The sequence below is a fragment of the Fukomys damarensis genome, unplaced genomic scaffold (assembly GCF_012274545.1).
Source record: "Fukomys damarensis isolate Sample0158 unplaced genomic scaffold, DMR_v1.0_HiC HiC_scaffold_31, whole genome shotgun sequence".
Lineage (NCBI taxonomy): Eukaryota > Metazoa > Chordata > Mammalia > Rodentia > Bathyergidae > Fukomys > Fukomys damarensis.
This window is the reverse complement of record NW_022900943.1, coordinates 23,634,573-23,660,337: the sequence shown is the minus strand read 5'-3', so window position 1 is coordinate 23,660,337 and position 25,765 is coordinate 23,634,573. Positions and strand designations below refer to the sequence as shown.

At 39.0% G+C, this 25,765-nt stretch overlaps 1 protein-coding gene and 1 pseudogene across 2 annotated transcripts in view; both read right to left on the bottom strand.

The window, feature by feature from the left end:
- Pcsk5 (proprotein convertase subtilisin/kexin type 5) overlaps positions 1–25,765 on the bottom strand; it is a 410,777-nt gene that overhangs the window by 297,845 nt on the left and 87,167 nt on the right. For both annotated transcript variants that reach the window (XM_033757658.1, XM_019207714.1), the window contains exon 3: positions 24,817–24,930. In XM_033757658.1, coding sequence (XP_033613549.1) covers positions 24,817–24,930 — 114 coding nt within the window. The remainder of the gene's footprint in view (positions 1–24,816; positions 24,931–25,765) is intronic.
- Positions 9,278–10,754, bottom strand: LOC104863201 (annotated as a pseudogene).

Here is a 25,765-nt window from a genome sequence, read left to right as displayed (position 1 = left end):
ATATAATTTTTTTCTGCCAAGCAGGTGCTACACCATTGAGCGACATCCCCAGTCCCAGAAGAATACTATCATTAAGCATAGCATCAGTTTATATAACTCACAAAAATAAATGTTTTAATCCAACTTGGACTGAGATTGAATAAAATTGTAATGAACATTTAAAAAAATCTTCACATTTTATTAGGAAATAACATATAATCACCAAGTTTGTGACTAAATTAGTGATTCAATTCAACATATATTTTACATTTACTCTGTGCTCAGCATCATCCAAGGTATAAAATGCAACTTTTTTGGCACTAGGGACTAGTTCTGTGGAAGGTGATTTTTCCAGGAAAGGGAGGAGGGGTGACAAGGTATTTTTTTAAGTTTCTTTTAAAATATGTTTGCAATACATAATAATCACTTCCCCCAAACTAGCATTACCACCCCAGCTACATCTCAGATCATCAGAAATTACGATTTTCATATGAAGCAGGCAACCTAGATGCCTCCCATGCATGGTTGACAGTAGTTTTTACACTCCTGTGACAATCTTATGCCTTCACTGATCTGTCAGGAGATGGAGAGATGGGATGCAGCTGTAAATCCAAGTGAAACTTAGCATGCTCACAAGCCGCTCATCTCCTCCTGGCAGAACACAGGCTGGGGGGGGGTAGAATCTCATATAAGAGAGGATGTACTTCACTCAGGGAAGCTAAAACAGGAAAAAGAACTAACGGTGAACATGAAATATACTTAATTGTAAAGCTAAGATTTTAAAAAGGAGAGAGTCAGGGTAAAAGAAGAGTAACTACACATGTTATAATGAAATTACATACACAACAATGGAATTAAAATGGAGAAAGGAAATGGTAAAAAAGAATGAGCTAGCAAACAGGTATGAGTCAAGTGATACAGTTTAAACACACCAAACCAAATATAGATGCCTAAATTAAGAAAAAAGAACTAAAGGGCATATAAAATTACTTGCAGTAACTACTAAAATAATAATACAAAATTTCTCCAAGATTAGAAGAAATGGTTGCAAAGGAGCAAAGAAAAAGTATCCCTAGATGCCCCATTGTGGGTGCCTCGACATTCTGATTTAATTAAAAATGCTTACCTTTCACATCCATTTTGTCTTTGAGGAAGAGTAAGATGTAGCACAATGATAAATGAGTGAATAAGGTGGAATAATACTTTTATGAGCCCGCCTTTCTCTTGGGGGACTTGGCAGTAGCGGTCACTATATTTTTTTATCACACCTTACAAAGACACTATGAAAGAGAACTTCTAGAACTGCTTCAGAAAGTGGCAATAACTATGAGACAGTGTGTTCAAAGTGAGGGGAGGGTTTTGAGGGGCATGAATGGCACTGTGTCTTTTACTGTCACGCATTTTTTACAATGTAATCATTTACTGTATATTTTGATCACACTTGTACAGATTCTTCTCAGCTGACAAGGAGGCTATGTCCCAACTCACCCACTGTAAGTTGAAAATATCACAAGTTTAGAATGCACTGGATACACCTAAACTCCCAAGAATCACAGATGCGCAACACGGCACACTCTAGTGCATTGGTTGTTTCCCTTCTACGAATGTGTGGCTATCTAGGGGTTGTGACTGGCTTCTGCTGCCCAGCATCACAACAGAATATCCCACTGGCTATTCGTAGGGAAAAAGATCAAAATTCAGAGAACAGTTTCTATTGTTCTTTCAAAGACCAATAAGAATGCATATTGCCTTTATATCATTGTGAAGCTCAAAAATTCTAAGTCAACAATTCAGGGACAATTTATTTGGACAACATAAACTAATATGACAGAATTGACATTAAATTTATTGGTTGTATCTGTAAACATAAATGAGCTTAAACTTCTGTAATACATCAAAAGTACATTAGATTTGCCTCACAAGGCAAAATCTAATTCCTAATTCTATAATTCCATCTTCATTCCCTTTCCTTTTTAAATATCAATATGAATTCATGAATTCTTTTCAAAAGCAATGATTCATCCCTGACATTTTTCTTTTTTTGCCTCTCAAATTGTCTCAAGTTTGAAAGCAGGATACTCTTTAAGTAGGTTCTTGTGTTCTTTTGAGAAGACTTCTTTGGTTTCCTCCTTTATCGGTTTTATGCACATCAAAAAGAAAGTAATTCAAATGCCCCAGAGTAAAGGATTGGGGCAAAGCAGTGTCTTGCCTGTGGTGCCAGTTAAAATACAGCGATACTACTTCTCATCTCTCAAGTTCAGCAACATTTCAAAACTGACAGGACATCCAGGTGAGGGGATAAAGTGCTTCTCCTTGGATGCTGGAAGAGTAAGCTGTTCTAGTCTCTAGTGGGAGAGATTTGGCAATATCAAATATGATTTTGTTTACTTCTAGCTTTTGATTAAACAACCCCACTGATAGGAATTTATACTGAAAATATGCCTTCAACAATAAAAATACATGCATAGGTTACTCAGTTTGGAGATATGTGTAATGACACAACGTTGGAAACAACCTAACTGCTCCTTGATTAAATAAACTATGGAAACTGCCACAGCACAGCTGGGAAAAAGAATAAGGATCACTATCAACTAACTGGAGTGATTTCAAGGAATATTAAGTTATAAGAACAAAACAAAACATGAACATGTGATATTCTATATATTTGTACATTGAGCATTAACATTTTACACAGTTCAAAATATAATTAAGTAAATTAATAAAATTACATATATAGAAATGGAAGAGAATTTAAAACTGAACAGAAAAGAAACAAATTACCCTACCCTTAATTAATAATATAAACATGGGGGGAGAAATTATTCAAGCAAAGTTTGAACCAGGTACTCTGTCTGTACCAACTTAGTTGAACATAATCTAAGGGCCAAAAGAAATCTGGAATTTCACTTAAGTAGGTGAAACTCTTCATATGGATAGCATTGTAGCAATTTTACTATGTTTTTGTGTTTATGATGGCAAATTTATTAATTTTTAAAAACCACAATTCTTATGGAAAGGAACAGACAGAAATATGAAATGGTTGGGAAAAGGAAGAATTAGGATACTGGATGGGAAGTGGGTGTGTCACTAAACTGTAAATTATACAGTCAGTCCTCAGTGTTCATGTATTATGCCTTAGTAGATTAACCAAATGAAGATCAAAAATATCTGGCAAAAAATGTTATATGTGTACTGAATAATTTTTTTCTTTGCATTATTCTCTCAACAACACATTATAGCAACTATTTACATAGCATTTTCATTGTATCATAAGTAATCGAGATGATTTAAAGGACATAGGTGGAGGTATATAGTTTATTACAAATATTATGCCATTTCATTTGCAGGACTTGGGCATCTGAGGACTTTCATCTCTCAGTACTAGAACCCATCTCTCAAGGACACTAAGGCTAACTCGACTTTTAGCTTGTCCATCAAAAATGGGCTTAGAATAGCATCAGTAGCTTGAGTTTTAAATACAATTCTTCATCAAATGGAACCATCTAATGGGGGAAAAACTCTTTCTAGGTCTGGGGTGGAAAAAAACCCCAAAGTAAACATTTGTTGTATGAAGGAGAAAATGCTAAAAAAAAAAAAAAACTGATGGGGATTTTTCAAAATGATTCGGGAGTCACCTTAACAAAGTGTCTCACTCTCATTAAACTTGGGGCGCTGTACAACACGAACCAGAGTAACATCAGCAATGAATTACTACATTTGAAAAACATCCATGCAATCGAATGAAGGTGTCACAGAATTAGAAAATCATTTGGTAATCACTGATGTCATGATTGACTTGGACAGGAATCAATAAATACTAAACCCTTGGGGAAAGGTTGGCAAGAAAAAGGGTGTTCACATGTCTCAAAATTATCACCTATGAGATTTCTTATCACTATGAATTATAAAGAAAATCTGTATCTATCTCTATAATAAAGAAATTTAGTAGATATCACCTCCTAAAACAAATGAATAAATGCATATCATTAAAAAAATGGGACTTCCAATAGTACACCACCTGATTTGAAGCACTGAAGAGGGTGCAATCTTATCTGGGTACACTTGAGCCAACAATGTAAGCTCCTCATTCAGATTCCAAAACAATCATCACACAAATCCAAAGGGTGATTCATTCTACCACCTACCAGCACGACCTCACAAACTCATAGATGTGAAGGAAGGGCCCCCGTCCCTCCCCAGCCCATTAAATCCTCAGCAAAACAAGGAAGCTCCTCTACATGCATGGGACAGGGGTCAAGAGGTGGCACAAATAACAACAATGTGTCATCTTGGGTTCTACATCAAAAACAGACCGATAAAATACACCAATGTGACAACTGGGAAAATGTGAATATGGACAGCAAATCTGATAAAATCATTAATTTTTCTACAAGTAAGGATAGTATTTTGGTTATATAGAAGAATGTTTTTCCCCTTTTCAGATGCATCCTGAAATATATAGAAATGCATTTGCTAAATGTCTGCAATGTACTTTCAGAGCTCAGTGGGAAAAGTGTGAGTATATCCATGTGTATGTACAAAAATATTAATTCTTAGCAAACACAGATAACTAAAGTGTATATGTTCATTATACTATTCTTTGAATTTGTATGTGATTTCAAATTTATCAAAAAAACTACTAGTGGTAAAAAACATTAAAGATATAATTTTTCTTCAATTATCTTAGGTTAGGCACTATAGGGTACAGAATAGACTTTATGAATGATAGACTGGTACACAACTAAAGAAGAAGAGATTGCATCCAGCAGCACCAGGAGTCAAATGTAAGCCAAGTCACCACCTGCAGACCACTCACTACCACTGTGACCAACAGGGAGCATGGCCTCAGGGAGCACACCAGCTGTCACCTCCAGATGGCTGTTTGCTGAGTGCTTTTCATCTACAGCCACTTTCCCTCGCACCATGAAACACCTCTGACAAAAATGCCTCCTCAGACACTGAGAATTTTGATGCAATGGGGTATATCACAATGCAGGCTCTTGCTCTCTCTTGCATACTACTCTCCCTCTAAGTAATTTAAATTACTATCCAAGAGGTATTCACAAAGGACACCGTGGCTCAGTGATCAGGAAACAACACAATACAGAAAGAGCTGAGGAGAACTCAAGAAGACAGTGCACACCAAGAATCTTTCCCGGTGTCTTAGTTACTTTTTTGTTGCTGGGACAAAATACCCAACACTATTAAGGAAAGACAGATTTATTTTAGCTCAGTTTGTAGTGGATTCAGTCCATAATCTACTGGCTCTAAGGCAGGGCAGAATGGCAGAGGGGTATCACACAGGAGAAATAGTTCATGGCAGGGCAGGCAGAAAGCAGCAGCAGCAGTCTACACCAAGCATGGACCTTCCCATTATCCACACTCAGAACTATGCTGCACCAATCAGTGGACTGATTTAGCTATCACACACCCTCAATCAATCTATCTTCACACACTCTGGATCCAGCCACCTCTGAAAAGCCCCATGTGTCAGTGTATGAAATTTTAGGGGGACATCTATATACAAGCCATGACACTTGGCATACCAATGCAAACTAAGGCTTTCATTTCTCTATTAAGTGCAAACCAGGAACTAAGGACAACTGGTATCTTGCAACCAAGAGCAGAAGCTTGTTTGAAAATGCATTCAGCAACTGAAAGGTTCAGAGCTACAATGAGTGGTAAAAAGAACTGAGTTCCTAGAAACACACATTAGTGACCTGCTGGATGCAGTGAAGTATTCCAGCTGGGAATTAGATGAGCTGATAAATTCCCTCCTTCTATGCTTTCCTCCAAGAAAAGTGATTGAATTTTCTGATCATTCACTACTAAATCTCAGTTAAAACAAATGTGCAAACAAATGCTAACTATTCACATCCCTCTCCTGTCAATTCTGAAAGAATGCTAGGGTAATAAAGTCTCTGAGAAGCCCAGCAGTCAAGAAACCTTTTTCAGTTTCTTCAAATCGTATGTCCTGAATGACTTCACTTTGGAAGTACCAGTTAACAATTCTTAGAAGTAATGAGAAATAGTTTTTATGGAAATCATTCAATTTGTCTGCAAAGAAACCCTCTCCCGTATCATGACTTAATTTCAACAGGTGTCTATTTCCACATTAGGAATACGAGGCCCATGTGATCAACCCAAAGATTATAACAACATCAAAAGGCTTACATCTACTTGCAGATTTTGTGCATACCTGTGTTACACTCTTAGATATAACATAAAGTTAGCTATTTCCTAATTTGACTATGACCTCCTAGTGGGCAAAATTAGTAACATTTTCCTATTTATTATCTCCAGCTGAGTGACTTAGGAGGAGCTCAATAAGTCATTAAATGAATAAAATCATTACCAATTTACTTTTTTCCTGTTGGACTTACTATTTCTTGTTTCTTTCCTTCATTTTCCCTTTTGTCACATATTAAATTGATGCCTTTATTGAACAGCCTGTAGTAACTCCTAGTTCTTAAGTCTTGGGAGGATAGAACAAATTCAATGCTCATTAGTGTGTACAACTAGTTTAAATGATTTGCTCAGTGCACTTTCCCTTTTTCTTGTCCAGAATGAACCAGATTTGATCATTACAGATCTCTTTAATCTTTCATTTTCTTGGACAAAATTCTACAGTTAGAAATGGTTCTAATTCTGTTTTATTGCATCTTTCAAACAAATAATGAATGGCAAATTTAACACATTCTTTTTTTTTGTCAGGCTGGACATATCAATATTTATTGAAATACTGAAAAAAATTCCATTTTGTTGAGAAATTCCTGGTAAGAACTGACATGAGAATGTATATTTCACTGATACAGTAAGAAAATGTCAACATGTAACTGACTTCACACTCTAAACATTGCTTGATAAGTAATATAAATATCCAGACGTTACAGATTGTCTGTTAAACAGAGCCCAACTATAATGAACCAAGCTAAGTAAAACACCTTTATGTTTGAGTCTGTCTTTACTAATAAGTCCTATGACTGATAAGGCATCTGGCTAAGTCAATGTCTGGTTACAAACAGGTTAACGACTCACATCAGAGAAATTCACTGGCCAATTTTGGAAGGGGTACAGACAGCTGCAGCACCATCTTGCTTATCAGCTTCTGTCCTGTTTTCACCAGCAGTACAAATGTGACTGTGTTGCCTGACTTGTGACCCACTCTTGGGATGTAAGCTACCTGGTGAACAACATACCAATATTTTACATTTTTCAGGTTTAATTTCAGGGAGGAGTATTGTGTATTTAAAGTAAGAAAACACTGATTTTTAAGAATCCAAAGATTTGGCATTTTTGCAATGTTAAAGACCTTCCCAATAACTATTCTAACCTCCGCCTCGCCTCCCCCATGCTACCCCCATGTGATGGAGCCCATCAGCCACTGACTGCACTATTCCTCTCCAACCTCCTTTAGCCAGCTCGGTCCTTAACTAAGGGAAGCAATGCTGCAGCTATTCTCTCGATGCTTTGGATCTGAGCTCTGATCAGTGAGTTTTCACTGCTCTTTGAGCCATAAGGACAAAAGAGATGACCAAGACCCTGCACAACTCAATGCCCAGCTTGGCTAAAGCGTACCCTTCATGTGGATGAGCATCAGAAGTGATTCACAAAAATAATAAAATAATCTTCTTTGGACACACTGAAGCAATAACTAGTATCTTTGGTATACAACTTACAGTGCTTGAAAGGAAAACAAGGTAAGACCTTACCTTGCTAAATTTACTTGAAAACAGAGGAAGCTACAAGTCACAATAACTGATAATCAATACTAAATAAGCTACAGTAAGAATTATAATTATGAAGCTTTACAGATATTTAATCAAGTGGATGATTTTCATTCATTAAGACCCTTCTATGTCCCGGAACTACATTCACTAACTTGAAGACATGCCACGGTAAACGCATATATTTGGTTTCTTCAGTCTTGGCTATTTCTGATACAAAGGTGAAACCAAGGTAAAATAAATTAGCATAATTCTCTAAAGTTGAAACTATGATATACAATATAAGCAAACTATTCAAAATCAGAAACATTTATGGAAAGATGTCTTTGACCTATGACTTAGAAAGGTCAGTATCACTCTCTTCCTTTCCCCTTTGAGAAAGATTTGAATTACTTTGATATCTTTCCAGGCTAAATGTAAAAAAAAAAAATCACTGTTTCCATCCCTAGTTGAAGACATTCTCATCTGCAATTAGAATGAACTTTGGGTCATTTTATCAGCTCATCTTTTTTTTTTTTTTCCATTTTGCACAGCTTCATGTGCTTCAGTTTTTATGTTCAACTATTTAGCACTGTGACTGTTTGACATTGCAGCAAAAGATGTTTAATATCTTAATTTTAGGGCCAGGGATTTAGCTCAGTGGTTCCAGCGCCTGCCTCGCAAACACAAGAACCCAAGTTCTACCCCTGGTATAAAAAAAAAATCTTATTTTGGCCAGAAATTCTTGTGAAATTCATCAATGCCAAAGCCACATTTCAGCAACAGGGGCAGAAATAAGATCTAAGTTGCTTTAGTTATGGAGCATTTGCTTAAAAATTTCTAGTCATATCCCTTAATATTAAGTAATGCTTATATATGGTACAAGAGGGACACTGCCTGCTTTTTTTCCCCACGATCATGAACACATGACAAACCAGAGCATATTTTAAATGGCAAGCTGATGTATTTACAGACTGCTCTTAATAGCTGTCTGCAGGTCTACAGCACAGATATTCAGAATTCATGATTTTGTGGAGCTACTACAGGGTGTGTCTGAGCACAAGTCCTCAGTACACAGTCCGTGGTCGTGGGGGAAAAGTGCGGGGGCCTTTGGAAGAAGACCGAGGAGCAGTCACAGGCACGACTGATGCATTTTTGAGAATTGTTTCAGTTCAGCTTCCCCATAGAGGCATTCGGTAAAATCAAACCCCCCACGGAACCAGCCTAATTAATAACACAGATTACTTCCCAAATTTCTTCACAGCGGAGATCGGCTTAAATATACAAGAACTGTTCTGTGCGTTTTTATTCTGACAAAGTGTTAGAATCCACCCGTGAGTTCAATGCACTCCCTTACAGTGTATTTCATATGAACTCCTTGGGGATGCGAAGACTTTGATTCAGTTTGCAGTACAAATACCCTGATACATCATGTATTTGCTATTAAGTATTCTGATTATTATGTTTTTTTAATTCAACATCTTGAAACCAAGTTTTTAATTAGTGTTGCTTGGAGCAGTTCAGAGTATTTTGTTTTTCCTCCCCACTCCAATCTCTTTTTGTCCTGAAAGCAGCACTCCTAGGGTTGTGACTTACTCTCTTTTTGCAAGCAACATTCCGAGGTTATTACAGGGCACACCCCCATTCAGGTCCTTGTAGTAGAGGTATTCTTCAGCCTGCATGCCAATCACCCAGATTTACGGCAGTCAAAGCAGTTAGCTGCCCAAACTTGTCTCCTTGGGGCAGGTGGTTACAAAGTGTGTAGTCTAGCAGGGCCATGTCGATTTGTTCCTGCAAACCTCAGATCAGACGGAAGTTCTTGAAACTTTTGACATCGAACCTAAAGAGCACCAAGAACTTTAGACACACAAACTCTCACTGATCCGACTATAGGGTCCGAAGTTTCCTGCCAGCTCCTGTGTGTGGCTTACAAAGGTTGCTGAGCGTAGCGCTAACTTGCGATGCTAATACACAAAGTCCACCTGTTGCCCCGTGACCAGGAAGATCAACCCTTCCTTTCCATGGACTGCTTATCAGTAAACACGATCGAGGATTCAGAGATTACTCCAGCAATCCTGAAGCATCATCAACCTTAAATTCTCAGAAGAAGATGCTACTCCCGGCCACTCAACAATGGAGAGGAGGGTTTGGTCTGCCATTGTGCACATAAGCCCAAATGTGCTCAGCTTTTCACACTTGCTTCGGTTGGCCTGCTCTTGCTGCAACCAGGCCGTGATTTTGGCTTGTACTTGAGGCTCACCTGGCTCACACTTTGAAAATTCCAGTATTGGATGTGGATGCTTCAATAAGGAGCAGGTCTGGTAACCACCCATATAGGAAGAGCCCATGATGGGCGCAAGCGAGCTGGTGTAGGGGTCTGGGTACTCAGACTCGATGGCCCTGTTAGGAAAATGGCCATATATTTGGTAACCTTGAAGGTTTCCCTGAGATGGCATTGTCATGCTAACTGGGAATATGGAAAAGGATTTCTGTCATAGTCTGTAGGAGGCAAGGCAGCATCGTTAAGAGGTAGGCCTTCAGAGGCAGAGTGGATGTTCCGAATGGCAGCGGTGATAGTCAAGTCAGAGGACATTGCTTGGATCACCTGAGACACAGTGTCTAGCTTAAGTCCATTGGCTTGGATGAGGCCTTTTTCTGTTGCTTCAGGGCCCTGTCTCTCTTATAGATTGCCCCAAACTTATTCCTTCCTCCATGCATTCGGTCAGCTCTTACCACTTCATTCCAACACCCAGACATTTTTGAAATGGACAACATGGACAACGTTTTCTTTGAGTTTTGTCAATTTGGCAATTCTGGTTTTCTATACATGTGTACCTCTGATTATTTTGAACTGTTCACTTAAAAAATCTTTTGCAGCTTTTGCAGGTGAGGAACCCATAATGTTAGCCAGACACTTTATCACCACACAAGGGACCAAGCTCTTAAAATCATCATAGGAGTAATTCATCATGTTAAATGGAGAAAATCGCATGGTTTCCGGCATTAGCCCCTGTTCCCCATGCGATCCATGGAAGCCAGTCCCAGGGCTTCCATCTCCACTTTGGGCAGCAGCAGGAATGGGGAGTCAGTGTTGGTCCAGAAGCTCAGCACCTCAACAGTCCTGTCCTGTCGCCCGTAGTGTGAGAGTGAGAAAGTTAGTCTGCGAATAAAGGCAAGGTGCCAGCACCCTGGCGTGGCTCCGTGAGGGCACCGCTGCCCCGGCTACAGACCGGCAAGCCACTGAACTCCAGGCTGGTGGTGGAGGCAGCTGCGGGTCTTGATATACAGTCTTTTCTAAAGTAGGTACATTAGGGGAAGTAACTATAGGCTGTGATGTATAGATCTAGTGGAGTTAGTATCATTGCTGCCAAACGGAACAGGAGGTTAGGAGCTCAGCTCAGCGTTAGAGCACGTGCCTTGCATGTTTGAGGCCCAGAAAAAGAAAGAAAGAAAGGAAGGAAGGAAGGAAGGAAGGAAGGAAGGAAGGAAGGAAGGAAGGAAGGAAGGAAGGAAGGAAGGAAGGAAGGAAGGAAGGAAGGAAGGAAGGAAGGAAGGAAGGAAGGAAGGAAGGAAGGAAGGAAGGAAGGAAGGAAGGAAGGAAGGAAGGAAGGAAGGAAGGAAGGAAGGAAGGAAGGAAGGAAGGAAGGAAGAAAGAAAGAAAGAAAGGAAGGAAGGAAGGAAGGAAGGAAGGAAGAAAGAAAGAAAGAAACAGACAGACAGAGAGAGAGAGAGACAGAGAGAGAGAGGAAGGAAGGAAGGAAGGAAGGAAGGAAGGAAGGAAGGGAGGGAAGAAAAGGGAATGCTGTGGGGGAGGGCGGATTTCAAGCAATTGGATCAACCAATTTGACCACGGGACATACACGAGATACAGTTTTAAGGACAAAAGAATGACGTAATACTTAAACAATCTGCAGTAATCACAGTACTTGTGGTCATATTGTTATTCTGAATAGTGCTGAATATACAGGGTGAGGTAAAAGTAAAGAATAATTAAGCTAGCATCCTTGAGCATTAGAAAAAGATACAGGTGTAAAATTACACTTGATCTTAGCCAAAAGGCCAAAAAGCAGTACAGATATAAAACTGATGAGAGTGATTTTTAAAAATCGTTTAGAATAGATTTTACAATTGGGAATAGTTACATATAAGCTCTTTATGAATGTATTCTAGCAGTAACTGAGACAATCACAGGAGAGTACCCCTATTTGGTAAAATTTATGAATAAGTAAATCTTGGGAGGAGCCTATATGACCACCACTAGATGAATGGATAAAGAAAATGTGGTGTTTATACACAAGGGGTACTACTCAGCCATAAAGGAGGATACATGTGAGTTATTGGTGGGATGACGGATGCACCTCAGGTCTATAACGTAAAGTGAAATAAATCAGACACAGAAGGTTAAACACAGCACGGTTTCTCTCATGTGAAAAACCCAGAGTATCAATGACTTAAATAGTAAAATGAAACAAAAATAATAGAAGCAGGGAGAGAGATTCATGGAAATGGAAAGAGGATCACAGGATAAGGAAAGATGAGATGGCGGGGTGGGGATTAGAAAGTGAAAATGATCACGATTCGATGTGTATAGGAACCAATACCCCACAATCAGAGTGTTTATTATGCAGTACTAACATATGCTAATAAAATTTTTAAAAATTGTTAACAAAAAGAGCCTAGGCAATATTGCTACCAAGGACAATGAAAGACAAGCAGAAATGCTAGGGTGTACTTTCAGGAGCATACAGAGGAGAACACCATCAACCGAGTAGTAGTCCTCCCAAACACTCTCAAAAATCAGACTGAAGTTGGAGTCTTCAGCTCTTACTCTCTACCAAAATACCAACACTATCAGGGATAGACCTTGCTAAGTGACAACATGAAAATGCAGCCAGCAAAATCCCGATCACAAAGCATGAAATAGCCTAGATTCTTCAATGGAAATTTTTCAAAAGAAAAAGAAACAGGAGTCTAAAGGATATAGAGGACTTAAGATATTACCAATCAATCATAATGTTTCAGCTTTATTTGAATCCAACCCAAATAAATTGCAAAAAGAAAAATTATGAAGCCAGGAGGGAAAATTTGAAAACTGACTAGATATTTGAATGTATAAAGAAGTTATCTTTAAATTTCTACATATAATGATGTTATGGTTTTATTGTGAAAAAGAATGGTTCTTATCTTACAGAGATACATACTAGAACATGTTATAATAAAGTTTGTTATTGGCTTTAAGATAACCAGAGTAGAGGGACAATAAATGAAAGAATATTGGCCTTGAGTTGATAATTATCAAAGTTGGTAACGGGGTCATGAGTGTTCATTACATTATTCTCTTGACTTTTGCTTAAATTTTCCAAAAGATACCCATGATGCTTACAGTATAAGGGTATGAAATAGAAATGAGATATGGTTCTCAACTTAGTATTTAGACCAAGTGACATAAGTTTTTGATGATGTACAGTACAAGGAAGTATTTGGAAAGGGACACCTCATTACAGGCAAGACCATCTGAGTACAGTGTATTTCTGGTTACAGAAAATACATAAGATTAGTATTGAGCATGCACTAAGGACTTGAATTATGTTTCAGGTTCATTTTAACTTGGTGGTCTATGAGATTTCTTTCCAACAACTTCGCAAAGATCACCTGATTCAAAGTAAGCAAGGATTACAAAAACATTCCCACTGTTTGTGTGTCTGCACTTATGTAGTATGCAGAGGGGCCCAGGATCCATAGTACAAGTTTCAGCAGAACAGAAATGAGCTAAAAACATTTTTCTGTAGGCCTGCTATACTTAACTTGGTAAAAGTCCTGCTGAATTTCTTTTAGTTCACTGAAAAGAAAGAATGATTTCTGTATCTAATAATCTTATCTACTAATAACAAATGTAAGCACCGAGTTTTGAAGACATTAATTTAACCAAGTTTCAGAAAACCATGCAAAGAGATCATTAGGGGAGCACAGTTCTATGCTACCCAGGCATAATCTTCTTTGCTTTACTTCAGACATGCTAATTTAGTATGTCTGGATCAGAACGCCTATACCAGTAGGCATATTTTTTTAAATTTAATTTATTGGTACATTCTAGGTAGACAGTACAGTTACATTCATCACTGGGATCTTGTACCTTTACATGCCAGGTCTTGGTTCTCATTTTTTCCCCTTGTCCCCACCCTCCCTTCACCTTCCCTTCCCCTTCCCCTCCCCCCCTTCAAACACTTTAATTCCATTTTTACATGAGTCAAATTCAACTCACCAGGAAACTAAGAGAGGAAAGAAAGTAAACAAAAGCTACATTTCTTCTAAATTATCTTTTAATATCATTCTGTAAACCTTGTAGTAAACATTTCAATAGACACCATTGAGACAAACTAACACATTTCTTTCGGCAGAAAGAAAGAAATTAGATTTCTCATCAGGTTCTTCTAATTAAGAAAAGAATAATCAATAAAAGCATTTTCGAAGTTTGTCCATGTCAGCACCATAAAAAAATAACACCCTTGTATTCTGGACCCAATTTTGATTCTGACCTATGCAATTAAGTCATCAAATCATGTTCCTGGAATTAGCAGTTTCACTCTACGTGTCTCACGGTAATTTGACTTCATCTGGTGCGCAGCAGCTCTTTCAGCTGTGCCATTTGCTTCTTGGACTATAGATCACCAACCTAGATACAATTCCATGCCCAGGCAGAGGCAGTCTACTGGAGATTTCCTACACTGGAGACTGGGAAGTCACATGGATGTACATGTGCAGCCCATCTGAAGATAATTATTGCTTTCTCTTCCCCCAAGCAATTTAAGCATTTTCTTCTTTTTGAGTCTTCTCATCACTGGTTTGCTAAGAATCATTCCCTTTCCTCAATTAATTTCCTGGCCAAGTTCACTGCCAACCAAAATTAAGGAAGAGAAGCATTCCAGATGCCACCATCTCTCATATAACTTCAGAATTTTAATTTTCACCAGAAGATAGTTTAAGTCATCAACACCTTTTAGGACTAGCCAAAATCAGTTTTATGAATTTGAAATACAAAGAAGTAGAACTGGATCTTTCCTCGCCTTATATCAACACACATTTTTTGAGCACTTGCTGAAAGAACCCAACTTGTTTGCAGAGAGATAGTATAAAATGACCCCCAAACTGTCCTCCGATCACTAGAAGTAATCTCAGTACTGGTTGAAAAGTAAATTGAGAAATAAGAATTCAGAGAAGCTGTCTGATAAAAGAACTTGAATCAACATGTTCAAGAAGACAACTACAGATTACGGGAGCTCAAGGGTCAATCCTATCAGCTTTCCAACAGAAAATGAGTTACTAATTAAAGAAAAGTCTTGGCTAAAATTTTGATTAAAAGAAAACTTTGTTCCTTTAACAGATTTGTGCATCAAAGAAGAGTGAGGCCTAATGGGCCAGATTACCCATTTTTTTTTTTTAATTCTTTGAAAGTAAAGCTGAGAAGATAAATTACCAGTATGGAATAAGTTTTAGCTTGCTCAAAAATACTCTCACAACATTATAACAATTTTCCCTGGCAGGACTGGATGTTATCAAAAGTGGATTTTTTTCTAATTGAGTCATTAACTGAATCATTCTGGAAGCATTCTGACCACCATAGTTATTTATAGATTCACTTAACATTCCTAATAGGCCCACTTTCATCACACCCATCCTGTGGGGCAATGAAACCCCAATCACACCAATGATCTAAAGTTAATTGGTGAGTCCTGATTAAGGTTCTGCTGTATATACTTCATGGGCTAGCATTAATTGATTGGGCAAAGTGAATAAAATGACTCAGACCCTATCCATAAAACGTTCCCCCTAAATTTTATGAATGTGGGTAACATGGTCATCATACTTGCTATTTTATTCCAGGTATTAGGAACACTGTAGGTGCCAGGAGAAAATAAATCCTTGTTTAATATAAATGAATGAATGAGTGACTGAATGTGTGAACAAAAATATGTACCTCATAAGCACTCTGACTGGGTTGAGATTTCCCAACCGATAGATACATATTGACCCTACCTGAGATACACATCTGCTTTTTCTAGGGACTACCACTTATGAGTACCTTTATTTTGTGTTACTTTATTCACTGTGTAAATACAAAGTTTTTAAAAAGGAGGAACTATTATTTCAAGTCAATCATTCTGTGTTTGGCCCCCTCCATACGTTTGGACCAGTATTTGACAGTCCCATAGATTCAAGCTCTTCAAGAAACTGACTGAGGTCTCAAAATGCCATAATGGGGGGTGGACCTTCATAAACCACTGGACATGATTATTAACATCTCTGCTAAAAGAAATAATGGGTAGAAAAACCAATGGAAGAAGCACACTATAAAAACAGTTAACTTTCTTTACCTAGAGAAGCCATCCATCACTGGGAAAGGGACAAGATCAAAGAAAGCTGGATGTTGTGTTTGAATGTATGTATGAATCTTGTTGAAGTAGCATTAACATTTATATGTATTCTGCAAATTCTACCACCACACGGAAACTGGGTTAAAAAAAAATAGTGTTCTGTGATTTGGGGCAGAGCAAGACACATGTAAATGCTCCGGGTATAAGAAACAAATGATAAGGTCACCTCACGAACACAATAGCAAATTCAAGATATCAAAAAAAGCACTTTCAAATAAAATTACAAAGGCATAATTTCCTCAAAGGCAAACAAAAAACCTTAAAATCCTGATTTCTTTTCTTAGTAGAAGCTTATGAAAGTTAATATAACTAATGTGCAGTACAGTACAAACATTAGCACAAATATTCTGTTATTTATTCATGCCTCACTGATCCAAACATTCGTTCAACAAATATTATAGGGTCCTCTATGTTAGGAATCATCCTAGGCAGTGAAGATTCCATGATGCTTTTCCTGCCTGGTTCCTATACTCTAATGGAATTTATTTAATAGAAAGGGTAGTTATCACACAATCTCACAGATGGAAATTTTTAATTGTGCTAATAAATACAAACTAAAGTGATATGCACAGGGATTTGGTAAATGCAACAAGGGATCTGGCTACTTAAGGAAGACTACTGGAAGTCATTATGACAATCTACGAGAGTGACAGAATTAACCAGGGCACACAGTGGGCCAGCATATGTAAAGGACCCATGGCGGGGGCGCACTTGATGGCTTCTAGAAAGAAACATGTAGCCTTTAAGCTGAAGGCAGAAAGTTTTGTGCAATACATTTGGAGAGATGGGTAGGGGACAAGACGTGTTAGAATTTAGACCTAAAATGTTTCCCCACAGTCTCATCTCATTCATGGGTCAGCAGTGCGGCTTTTGGAAAGTGACTGTATCATGGAGGAGCTGTACTCATCAGATGATTAACACACTGATAAGTTCATGGGTGAATGTGCCATTGGGGCGTGAGGTGGTGGAAGAGGTGGGCCACTGGTGACAGGAGACCTAGCAGGTAAACTGCTGTTCCCGGCTCCTTCCTATTTCTGCTTCCTGGCTGCAATGGACTGAGCAGCTTTCTTTGTCCAGGCCCTTCCACTATGCTATGTCTACCTTGGACCCAGACAATTATGGACTGAATTCTCTGAAACTATGAGCCAAAACATTCCCTCTTTTAATTCATTAGTGTCAGGTACACTGTCTCAACAATGAGAAAATGGGCTAATGATCTACATAAGGTCTTAAAGGCATTGGTCTGGATACAGGCATTGTCAAAACAGTGGAAAGTTATTCTTAAGTACTAAGCTTAAATAAGTAACTAAATGGAGAAATATTTTCTTTGTTTGGTTGGTTGCTTTGGAGTTTTAATATTCACTCTGGGTACTGCATAGATGAAAAGATGGGTAGAATTCAAAAGTAGAAACTGGAAGGCAGATAAATGACTATAGTAGGTTGAAAAATGGTGATTTAGACAGAGACAGTGATGGTGAAGAAGGGATGTCAGCTGATTTAAGAGGTAGGATGTCTTTAACTTGGTAGTTGGAGCTCTCAAGGAGAGTCAAAGATGACATCTGAATTCCTGAGAGAAAAAAACAGTGAAAATGGACAGATCTAAGGGGAAAGACCACAGATTTGGCTGGAGGAATCACAGAAAAGAATTTGATGCTGCAGGCTGGACATCCTTTGAAAACCTCACCTACAAGATTAGCCTGTGACTGGCATCTAAGAACCTGGATTTTGGGAGGGGTCCCGCTATTCTCTGATAAGAATGGCTCCTTGCACCCAAACTGTTTAAGCAAACAATGTGACCTTCGCTGGAATACTTGCTTTCTGGGTTCCTATGTGACTGTCTTACCAACGTTAACCTGAGCATCCCAGGTAAACAGCAATTCACTTGTGCTGTCACAATACAGTGCTGGGGTATTCAGTGCTTTCTGTGGGACTTCAGTGAGAACAGACTCTTGTAAGCTTGAGCCTGGTTTCCTTTGGGCTTCATCCCATGTGCCTTTTCTCTCTGCTGATTCTGCTTTGTGTTCTTTCACTGACATAAAGCACGCATATGAGTATGACTCATGATGAGTCACATCAGCCCTTCTAGTGATTTACTGAATTTGTGGGTGGTCTGGGGGACCTCCAACACAGGCACACATTGAGTTTGAAGCAGCAAAGCAATGGACACATGGTACAGAGAAGTCAAAAGTTTATGGGGTAGCTGTTAGCTGGAGATTAAGATAAGGGTCTCTTTATGGTAGTTATCTCCTTGGACCCAATGTCCAGGTCAACTTGCCATAAGAAATTAGAATTTCAAACAGGGATGATCTAAAGAAACCATCAATTCAGACAGATTTCCCCCTTTTTCAAATGAATTGAGGTTGGGAGAAGTAAAATACCATTCTAGAGGCCTTACAACTAGCTAGTAGTGAGTACTAATGCCCCCGAAGTATGACTCAAATCCCAGTACTTCCCACAAGTACACCATTTACTGCCCAGCTGGAATCTGTCCTTTCTCAGAAGACCTCTTGCTTGTTTGCATCAGAATGTGCCACATGGTTGCAGATTTCCACCATGTTGCATTTTCAATTAAAACAGTTAAATGAGGTACCTTAAAAGGATGATTTCCAAGCTGCCAGGACAATAATGCCACAGGCTCCACCAGATTTTATTAGAGTCAAATGACAGTATAAATCACTAGGAAAATGTGTGCCAACCACAGAAACAGCAGTGCCTCAAACTCTTGGAGTACTGAACACCATCCAGTTGGCTGAGAAAGAATGATGTGGCTTAGAATCATTTTTCACAATTACTATCCTAGCTAGTTCATCGTTTTTGGCAAATATGCCTCACACATATAACTGAACTCAGCTGATTTTCACTCTGCAGATTGACAAATATGATTTTTTTTCTCCTCAGAAGAAAACCACCCAGAGAGCTTTGATGAAATCTGAGGTACTGTATAAAAAAAGCCCATTTGGTAGGCTGCCTTTAAATGATGCATATTAACCAGGCCACCCCATATCCATCACACAAAGTTCTGCACTAAGATGGCCGGTCAAGAGTACCAGTGACACTCATTACTAGACCGAGAGTCAAAGAGCAAAATCTGAGCATTTCTTTACTACTTCTCTTTCTCTACTTCAAATTATTGTCCACTTTATTTTTTAATTAACATATGAAAATTGTACATATCTATGGAGTACCACATGATATTTCAATACAACCTCAAACACTTGCCATTTCTTTGTGGCAGAAACATTCCAGACCCTTTCTTCTAGCTTTTCAGAAATATAGAACACGTTATCTGCAATCATTTCACAAGGTAATAGGAGAACTTCCTTCTTCTAACTATAATTTAGTGCCCACCCACTGACCAACCTTTCCCTTATTCTTTTCTAACTTTTTTTTTTTCTTTTGAACTGAGCTTGCCTTCCAGAAGGTAGAAAAACATATTTTTTAAGTTATTTCCTATGGGCTTCTCTAAAATTGTTATTAGATCTTAAGCATTATATAAGAAATATTGTAGAATGGTATACCAATTTCCTTAAGCAATAAAATACAGAAATAAAGCAATAAAAGCTTTTCTATTAAACTAACATTTTTATCTAAGTTTCATTTCCACGTGGTCTTCTTGAGACTGTTCATCAATAGCCCTACTACTGAAATCCATGAACAAACATGTACTTAACAGCAATTTAAATGAAGGTAAATCTACCTTCAACTGAGTAACCCCTCTCACAAAGAGAAGCTTCTGCCCATAAGGAAGAATTGCCACACTGTATTTCAAACTTATCATCTGAGATGGCTCTAGAGGGATGAAGGGTGGCTAGAAAGATCAGAATCACAGGTGACTCCAATTATATGGGTTATGCTGCACCTGCACACACACAGGCATTTGTGGTACTCTTTAAACTTCCTGCGTGTCTTAAACATTTAATAATAATAACTTTTTAAATATTTCAATCCCCAGTACCAAAAATAAATTAGTAAATAAATAAAATAGCAAATTAATGATCTAGCTGTATTGACATTCTCAGGTTTTTCGGGAAGATTCTTAATATACCTAGTTGTCTCTGGAGTCAAACTGGATTTTCTTTAGTAGTGTGAAAATGGTCCACTGCATTAGTGAAGTACGTTAAAGCCAGTTCTAGTACATCGAGTTCCCAAAGGCTAGGCCAAATCTTCATGACCTTTCCTACCAGATGTCCTTTGTTGCTGGAGAGGCTTGAAAAAAGTATATAAGCCAAGGACAGTTCCTATCAATGCAGGTAAAGTGAAAATATCTTCCATGCCAAAGCTGCCAGCTTCTTAAGTAGAAAACGTCAGGAAAAAAAAAAGTTACAGTGAGATCAAGAAAAAGTTAAATCGGCTAACTGTGCTTTAAAATGGCCTGTAAGTTTGAAAGCTCTTCTTTTTCTGTCTGGTAATTGAGAGACAAAGGCAAGCTCTCCTCATACAACCTGGCAAAACGGTGAATTCTCCAAGGGGTTCCTGTACCCCACCATCAGCATCAATGGGGAACATGCTAAAAACGCAAATTCCCAGACTCTGGGAGGGTTGAGAGTTAGAGGACAAGCAGCAATCTTTTAAGCGGGGGGGGGTGAGGATTTAGCTCAGTGGTTCCGCCGCCTACCTGGCAAGCTCAAGGACCCAAGTTCAACCCCCATACCTTAAAAAAAAAAAAAAACAAGTGATTCAGATGCTCATTAGCTTAAGAATCCCAGATGTAGATAGACAATGTAATCCCGGGTTTCTGGGTGCAGAATAATTAAGGTCTGCCCACGATGAAGGAGGAGACCTTCTGCAAGTTACTTAACCTCTCTAGGCTTTAATTTCCTCATCCAAAAAATGAAGACAATAATACTTTCTAATTCACTGGAACGTTGGCAATAAGATAATACATAAAAGGAGTTTGGTAAGATGCTTTGCACATACTAAACACTTAGTAAATGTGAACAACTATTTCTCCACTGTAGAGGTTATCACAGATTTGCTCATTCGTTTATGCAATTAACATTTATTGAACATTCACCACGTACTGCACGTTGAAATTACCCAGATATTTCAGATGCAATCCCATTGCCTGGGCCCCCATTCATTCCAAAACATAAATGATCCAACCTGCAAACAAACACCACAGCCAAATGTACAGTGGCTGGATGATTCCAGAAGCTTTTAGAGAAGCATCTCTTGCCCAACAGGCTCCTTTGGTGCCTCCTTTGTCTCTGCCTCACTGATCTTCGGAGGCACAAACCATGTCTTCCTAAACTCCCCCTGCATGGTGTGATAAAGAATAGAAGGAGAAGCTTGTCAATGCAATGAGAAGTGAGTTGTATTTCTAGAATTGGGCCCTCCAATTCCTGGAGCACAGCATGACAAGACTGAAGAGTAATTATACAGCCATCCTGTTCATAGCAAACTCTCATAAATGTATATTTCCCTGAATACATCGCCCAAGCTTCAAGGCTAGACATAAGGGTTTTGCACATCAGTTTCCAAGGGGAGGAGTGACATGGGGAAAGCTTTCAAATTAATTAAAAGAGACACCCAGGCACACTTCATGCCATTATTTAATCTCCATTCTCCTGTGATAAATATGGAACGACGAGAGCAAGCCCAGGCTAACAAGCTGGAGACAGGGCCTATGGAGACTCAACCAACAACCCTCAGAAACCACATCAGGGCCCAGGGCTCTGGAAAAGGAAGAAGAGAGAAATGAGTACCATGCCTCTGCTGTGAGTGCTCCAAAAGAGCATCTTCCCTTTCTGTGACTAGTAGCAATTAAAACAACAGATTAAAAACACAACAGCATGTGTTACAATTAAGCAGTCAAAGAAAAATGATAACAATGATGATTTATTGAAGGTATTCTAGCATCAATCTAGCATGTTGCTAGAGGTTTCTCATGCAAAACTGCTTTAAGCTGTGACAGTTAGCCTCAAAGTTCCTTGCCTCCTAGCACACATAACCCTCTATACTCTTCTGAAAATTAAGTTGAAGGCAGGCGTGGTATCACACATCAGTAATCCAGCACTCTGGGAGACCAGAGCCTGTCTCAAAATAAAAAGAGCTGGAGATGTAATTCAGTACAAAAGTCCTGGGTTCAATACCCAGTACTGAAATAAAATTCACCACCCCACAGTTTTTATTACCCAGAAATAGACAACTAATACATTTTGAATCCAGGTTTACAGATTTGGGAGTCCCAGCTCTCATTCTTTCGTGCTATTCTGGACAGACAAACACAAGGCATGAAACCTATTTCTCAACCTTTTGTTAGGAGACAAGTAACCATTTAAGTAGGAATCCTTCAAGCACTTTGGTTTCCTAAAGACATGGTGCTCGTCCCACTTGGGCACCTGCCATCTCACCTTGTAACTTAGTCAACTCTGTACAAACAGAGCTTCCTATGGGCAGTATTAGTGTCTTCCAGAGAGCGCTGTAAGTAGCAGAAAGGTAGGAATAGGACACTGTGCTCCTCTGGTGGACTCTGGCATCAACCTGTCTTCTTTAGCATCTGTGCTGTGCGGCTTCTGGAGGGGTGACCTACGCTTCATGGGGCTCAGGTCCCTCACTCATACAAACGGGGCCAACGTTAACACTCACTCTTGTTTGCACTGAACCAGAAAAATACTCAAAGTACTTAGTACATTGCCTAGAGTAAGTGCTCAATATATGTTACCTATTTGAATTATCATCATCAAATAAGTGTTGAAAACCTTCCCAACATTTTAAATGAACCAAGCAAAGCTCAGTTCCAGTGAAACAAGCGATTCTTTGGGAGGCAGCCACTGGCCAGGCCAAGGTGCTAATGCCGTGGGCTTGGCTCCTGGGGTCCAGCTCGCCCTGGTAGCATGAGAAGAGGACCAAGGAAAGCTCCCACACATTTCCACCCTCCAGCGGGACACGCACAGACAGCAGCTCGGCTTTCTCCTGAGAAGAAATGAAAGGCAAGGAAAGTGTCCTTCATCCTGGTCAAAAACAGGGCTTTAGAGGCACTTTTGCCCCCGTCTTTCTTAATCCCATTATATTCTTATCATTTTGTCAGTGCAGACAGACAAAACTGCTTGGCTCCCGCCAACACTTGCTCCAATGCCTTCCCTTGTGGCTCACTCCTTCTTGGTTTTAATAAGCTGTCATGTGTCTCATTGTCCCCTTAGGTGAATCCTTCTTAAATGTATCTTGATTCCCACCTCGCCTTGTGCTTAGCTTTATGTCTTCTTTCTTTGCCTCCTTAGACACGACAGAGCTTTCTGTGTAAAACTGTGTTCGGAGACTAAAATATTTCACAGCCTCCTACTTCTAGATAAGACCAAGAAAGAAGGGATCGGGAATCATATCCAATGCAGTAGCCCACCTCCAAAGAAGCAGAGACTGTTTGCATTGTTTAAAAAAATCAAAATGTAGAGCCTATCTTCAAAAGGTGCCCTCCCCCATCCAGAAGAGATTTGAAACAGTCTTAATAACTAGATTAAGAAGTGCCAAGTGATGAATGCCATGAACAACACAGATGCAGGCCTGGGTACCAGCAGAAGGGCTAAGACAGGGCGGGGTGGGGGGCTTCTGGAGAACTCAGCGTTGGGTAAAAGAGGAGAGCAGAGCACAGGCAGAGAAGGGCAGGGAGAGGGCCCTGAAGAGGATAAATGAAAGGCTAGGAACCGGAAAAAGGTAGAGAAGATGTTGGAAATACTATGGATTCATGTCTTTTTTTTCATCAGTTTGTAGACATTTTGTAGCAAATCAAGAACTGGGATTACAGAAAAAGCAGTATTGGAGTAGAAAATACTTTGGCAGTATTCAGCAATAAAAATGTTCAAGAAAACGTAAAGAATGTTTTGTAGATCAAATTGATGGCATCTGAATTTCATGATTAAGCATAAGCAGTATGCTAGGAACTGATGGCAAAAGCCTGTAACCTCAGCCACTTAGCAAGTTGAGGCAGGAGGATCACAAGTTCAAGGCCAGCCTAGGCAACTTTGCAAGACTTTGTTTTAAAATAAAAAATAAAAGGGGATGGGGATGTAGCTCTGTGCTCCCTGGACTCAGTCCTCAGTACCACAACAGAAGCAAAGTGAAAGTAATGTATATTAATCTACTTCTCAGTAATTATGAAGTCACAACCTAAGACTAGAGATGCGTATTTCCAAAGGAGGTAGTGTCAAATGAACTGGTAGATCACTCTTCCCAACATATTAAGCAAGTCTCTCTCACTGAAATATCTTTCACTTGAGCCACTGAACTAATTATGAATGACACATTTTTCTACTATTTTTCTGGTCTATGTTTAAAAAATAGTACTCACAGGGAGAGGGTACACATTACATGACATAGTCAGTAGTCTGTTATTTGTCAGCAAAGTCATTTTAATAATTTCCAAGCACAATTAAAAGCTAGTCTAAAGGTGTCTGGACAGTAATATAGTTTTCTATTCTCTGGTCCAACTTAGAAACTACCATATAAAGCGTGTTCTCTCAAGCAAGATTTCTATGAATTAGAGCTCCCTTCTCATTCTCCTTACAGCCAAAGAGCTAGTTTTATTTTTTTAAATCCACAAAACATTATAGGCCATTAGCTAATCTTATACAGTGAATCTTGTGATCGAAACACATCTCAGGTTACTATTTTTGTGCCTCCAGTGCCAAAAGACTGTCTCCATACAACTTAAGTCAGGATGACGCAGGACAGGATGGCAGGGCTCTAGCCCAGGCCTAACTTACCATGTACCACATGCTGGGCCACTTGGGATCATTGAAGTAGGTAGACTGGGCACGGCTGAGGTCATAATCCCTCTTTGTCCGTTTCTTCACTACTTGCTGTTGGATCCATTCCACCTGCCAAGAGGGTGAACATTTGCTGAGTGTTCGAGTTCCATCAGAGTGAACATAACATAAATGACAGTCTAAAGCATTTCCCATTCGGAGTTAATGTGAGTTAAGTCACTGGCTTCATTGTGGCAACTAAAATCTCTCAGTCTAGAAGCTCAGGGATTCCCTAGAAACCCCAGACCTTTTCATTTTCAACCCAAGCACGTAGCTTAGTCTTTCAGAGCCAGATATTTTTTATCTCTCAACAACAAGCTAGGTTTTTAGCTTCTTCAGAGAGCATGGCAATGTTAATTTTTAAGGTATCTCACCATTCTTTATACCAAGGCTTGGCAAACTTTTCTGTTCAAATACTAAATATGTCAGGCTTTTGCAAGTCATTATGGTCACCAATGCAATGAGTCATTCTACCACTGCAGCACAGTAACAGAGACAGCACATAAATGAATTGGTATGACTGTGTTCTAGGAAAACTTTATATACAAAGACAGGCTGGCTTTGAAACAATGTGTCCCTGATGTCAATACATCAAAATTTTAAATGTTTTGGGAACATATATCAAATTTAAAAAACAACTTGGGACCAAATGTTTTAGGAGCACATATTTTTTTTAAAAATGGCTTTCTATAATCCAAAGTGTGGCAGGAAAGCACTATTCAGGGAATCAGAAACCTGAAGCCTTTGTACCATCTCTGGCACAAAATTGGAGAAGGCACTCAATTTCCTGAGCCACAAGCTTCTTAACTGCTCTGAAACTCACACCTGCCACCTTTGAGAAAAATCCTACCATTTAACCACAACCTGGTCCTAAACAAAGTGACTAGGAAACTCAAGTTTAGTATAG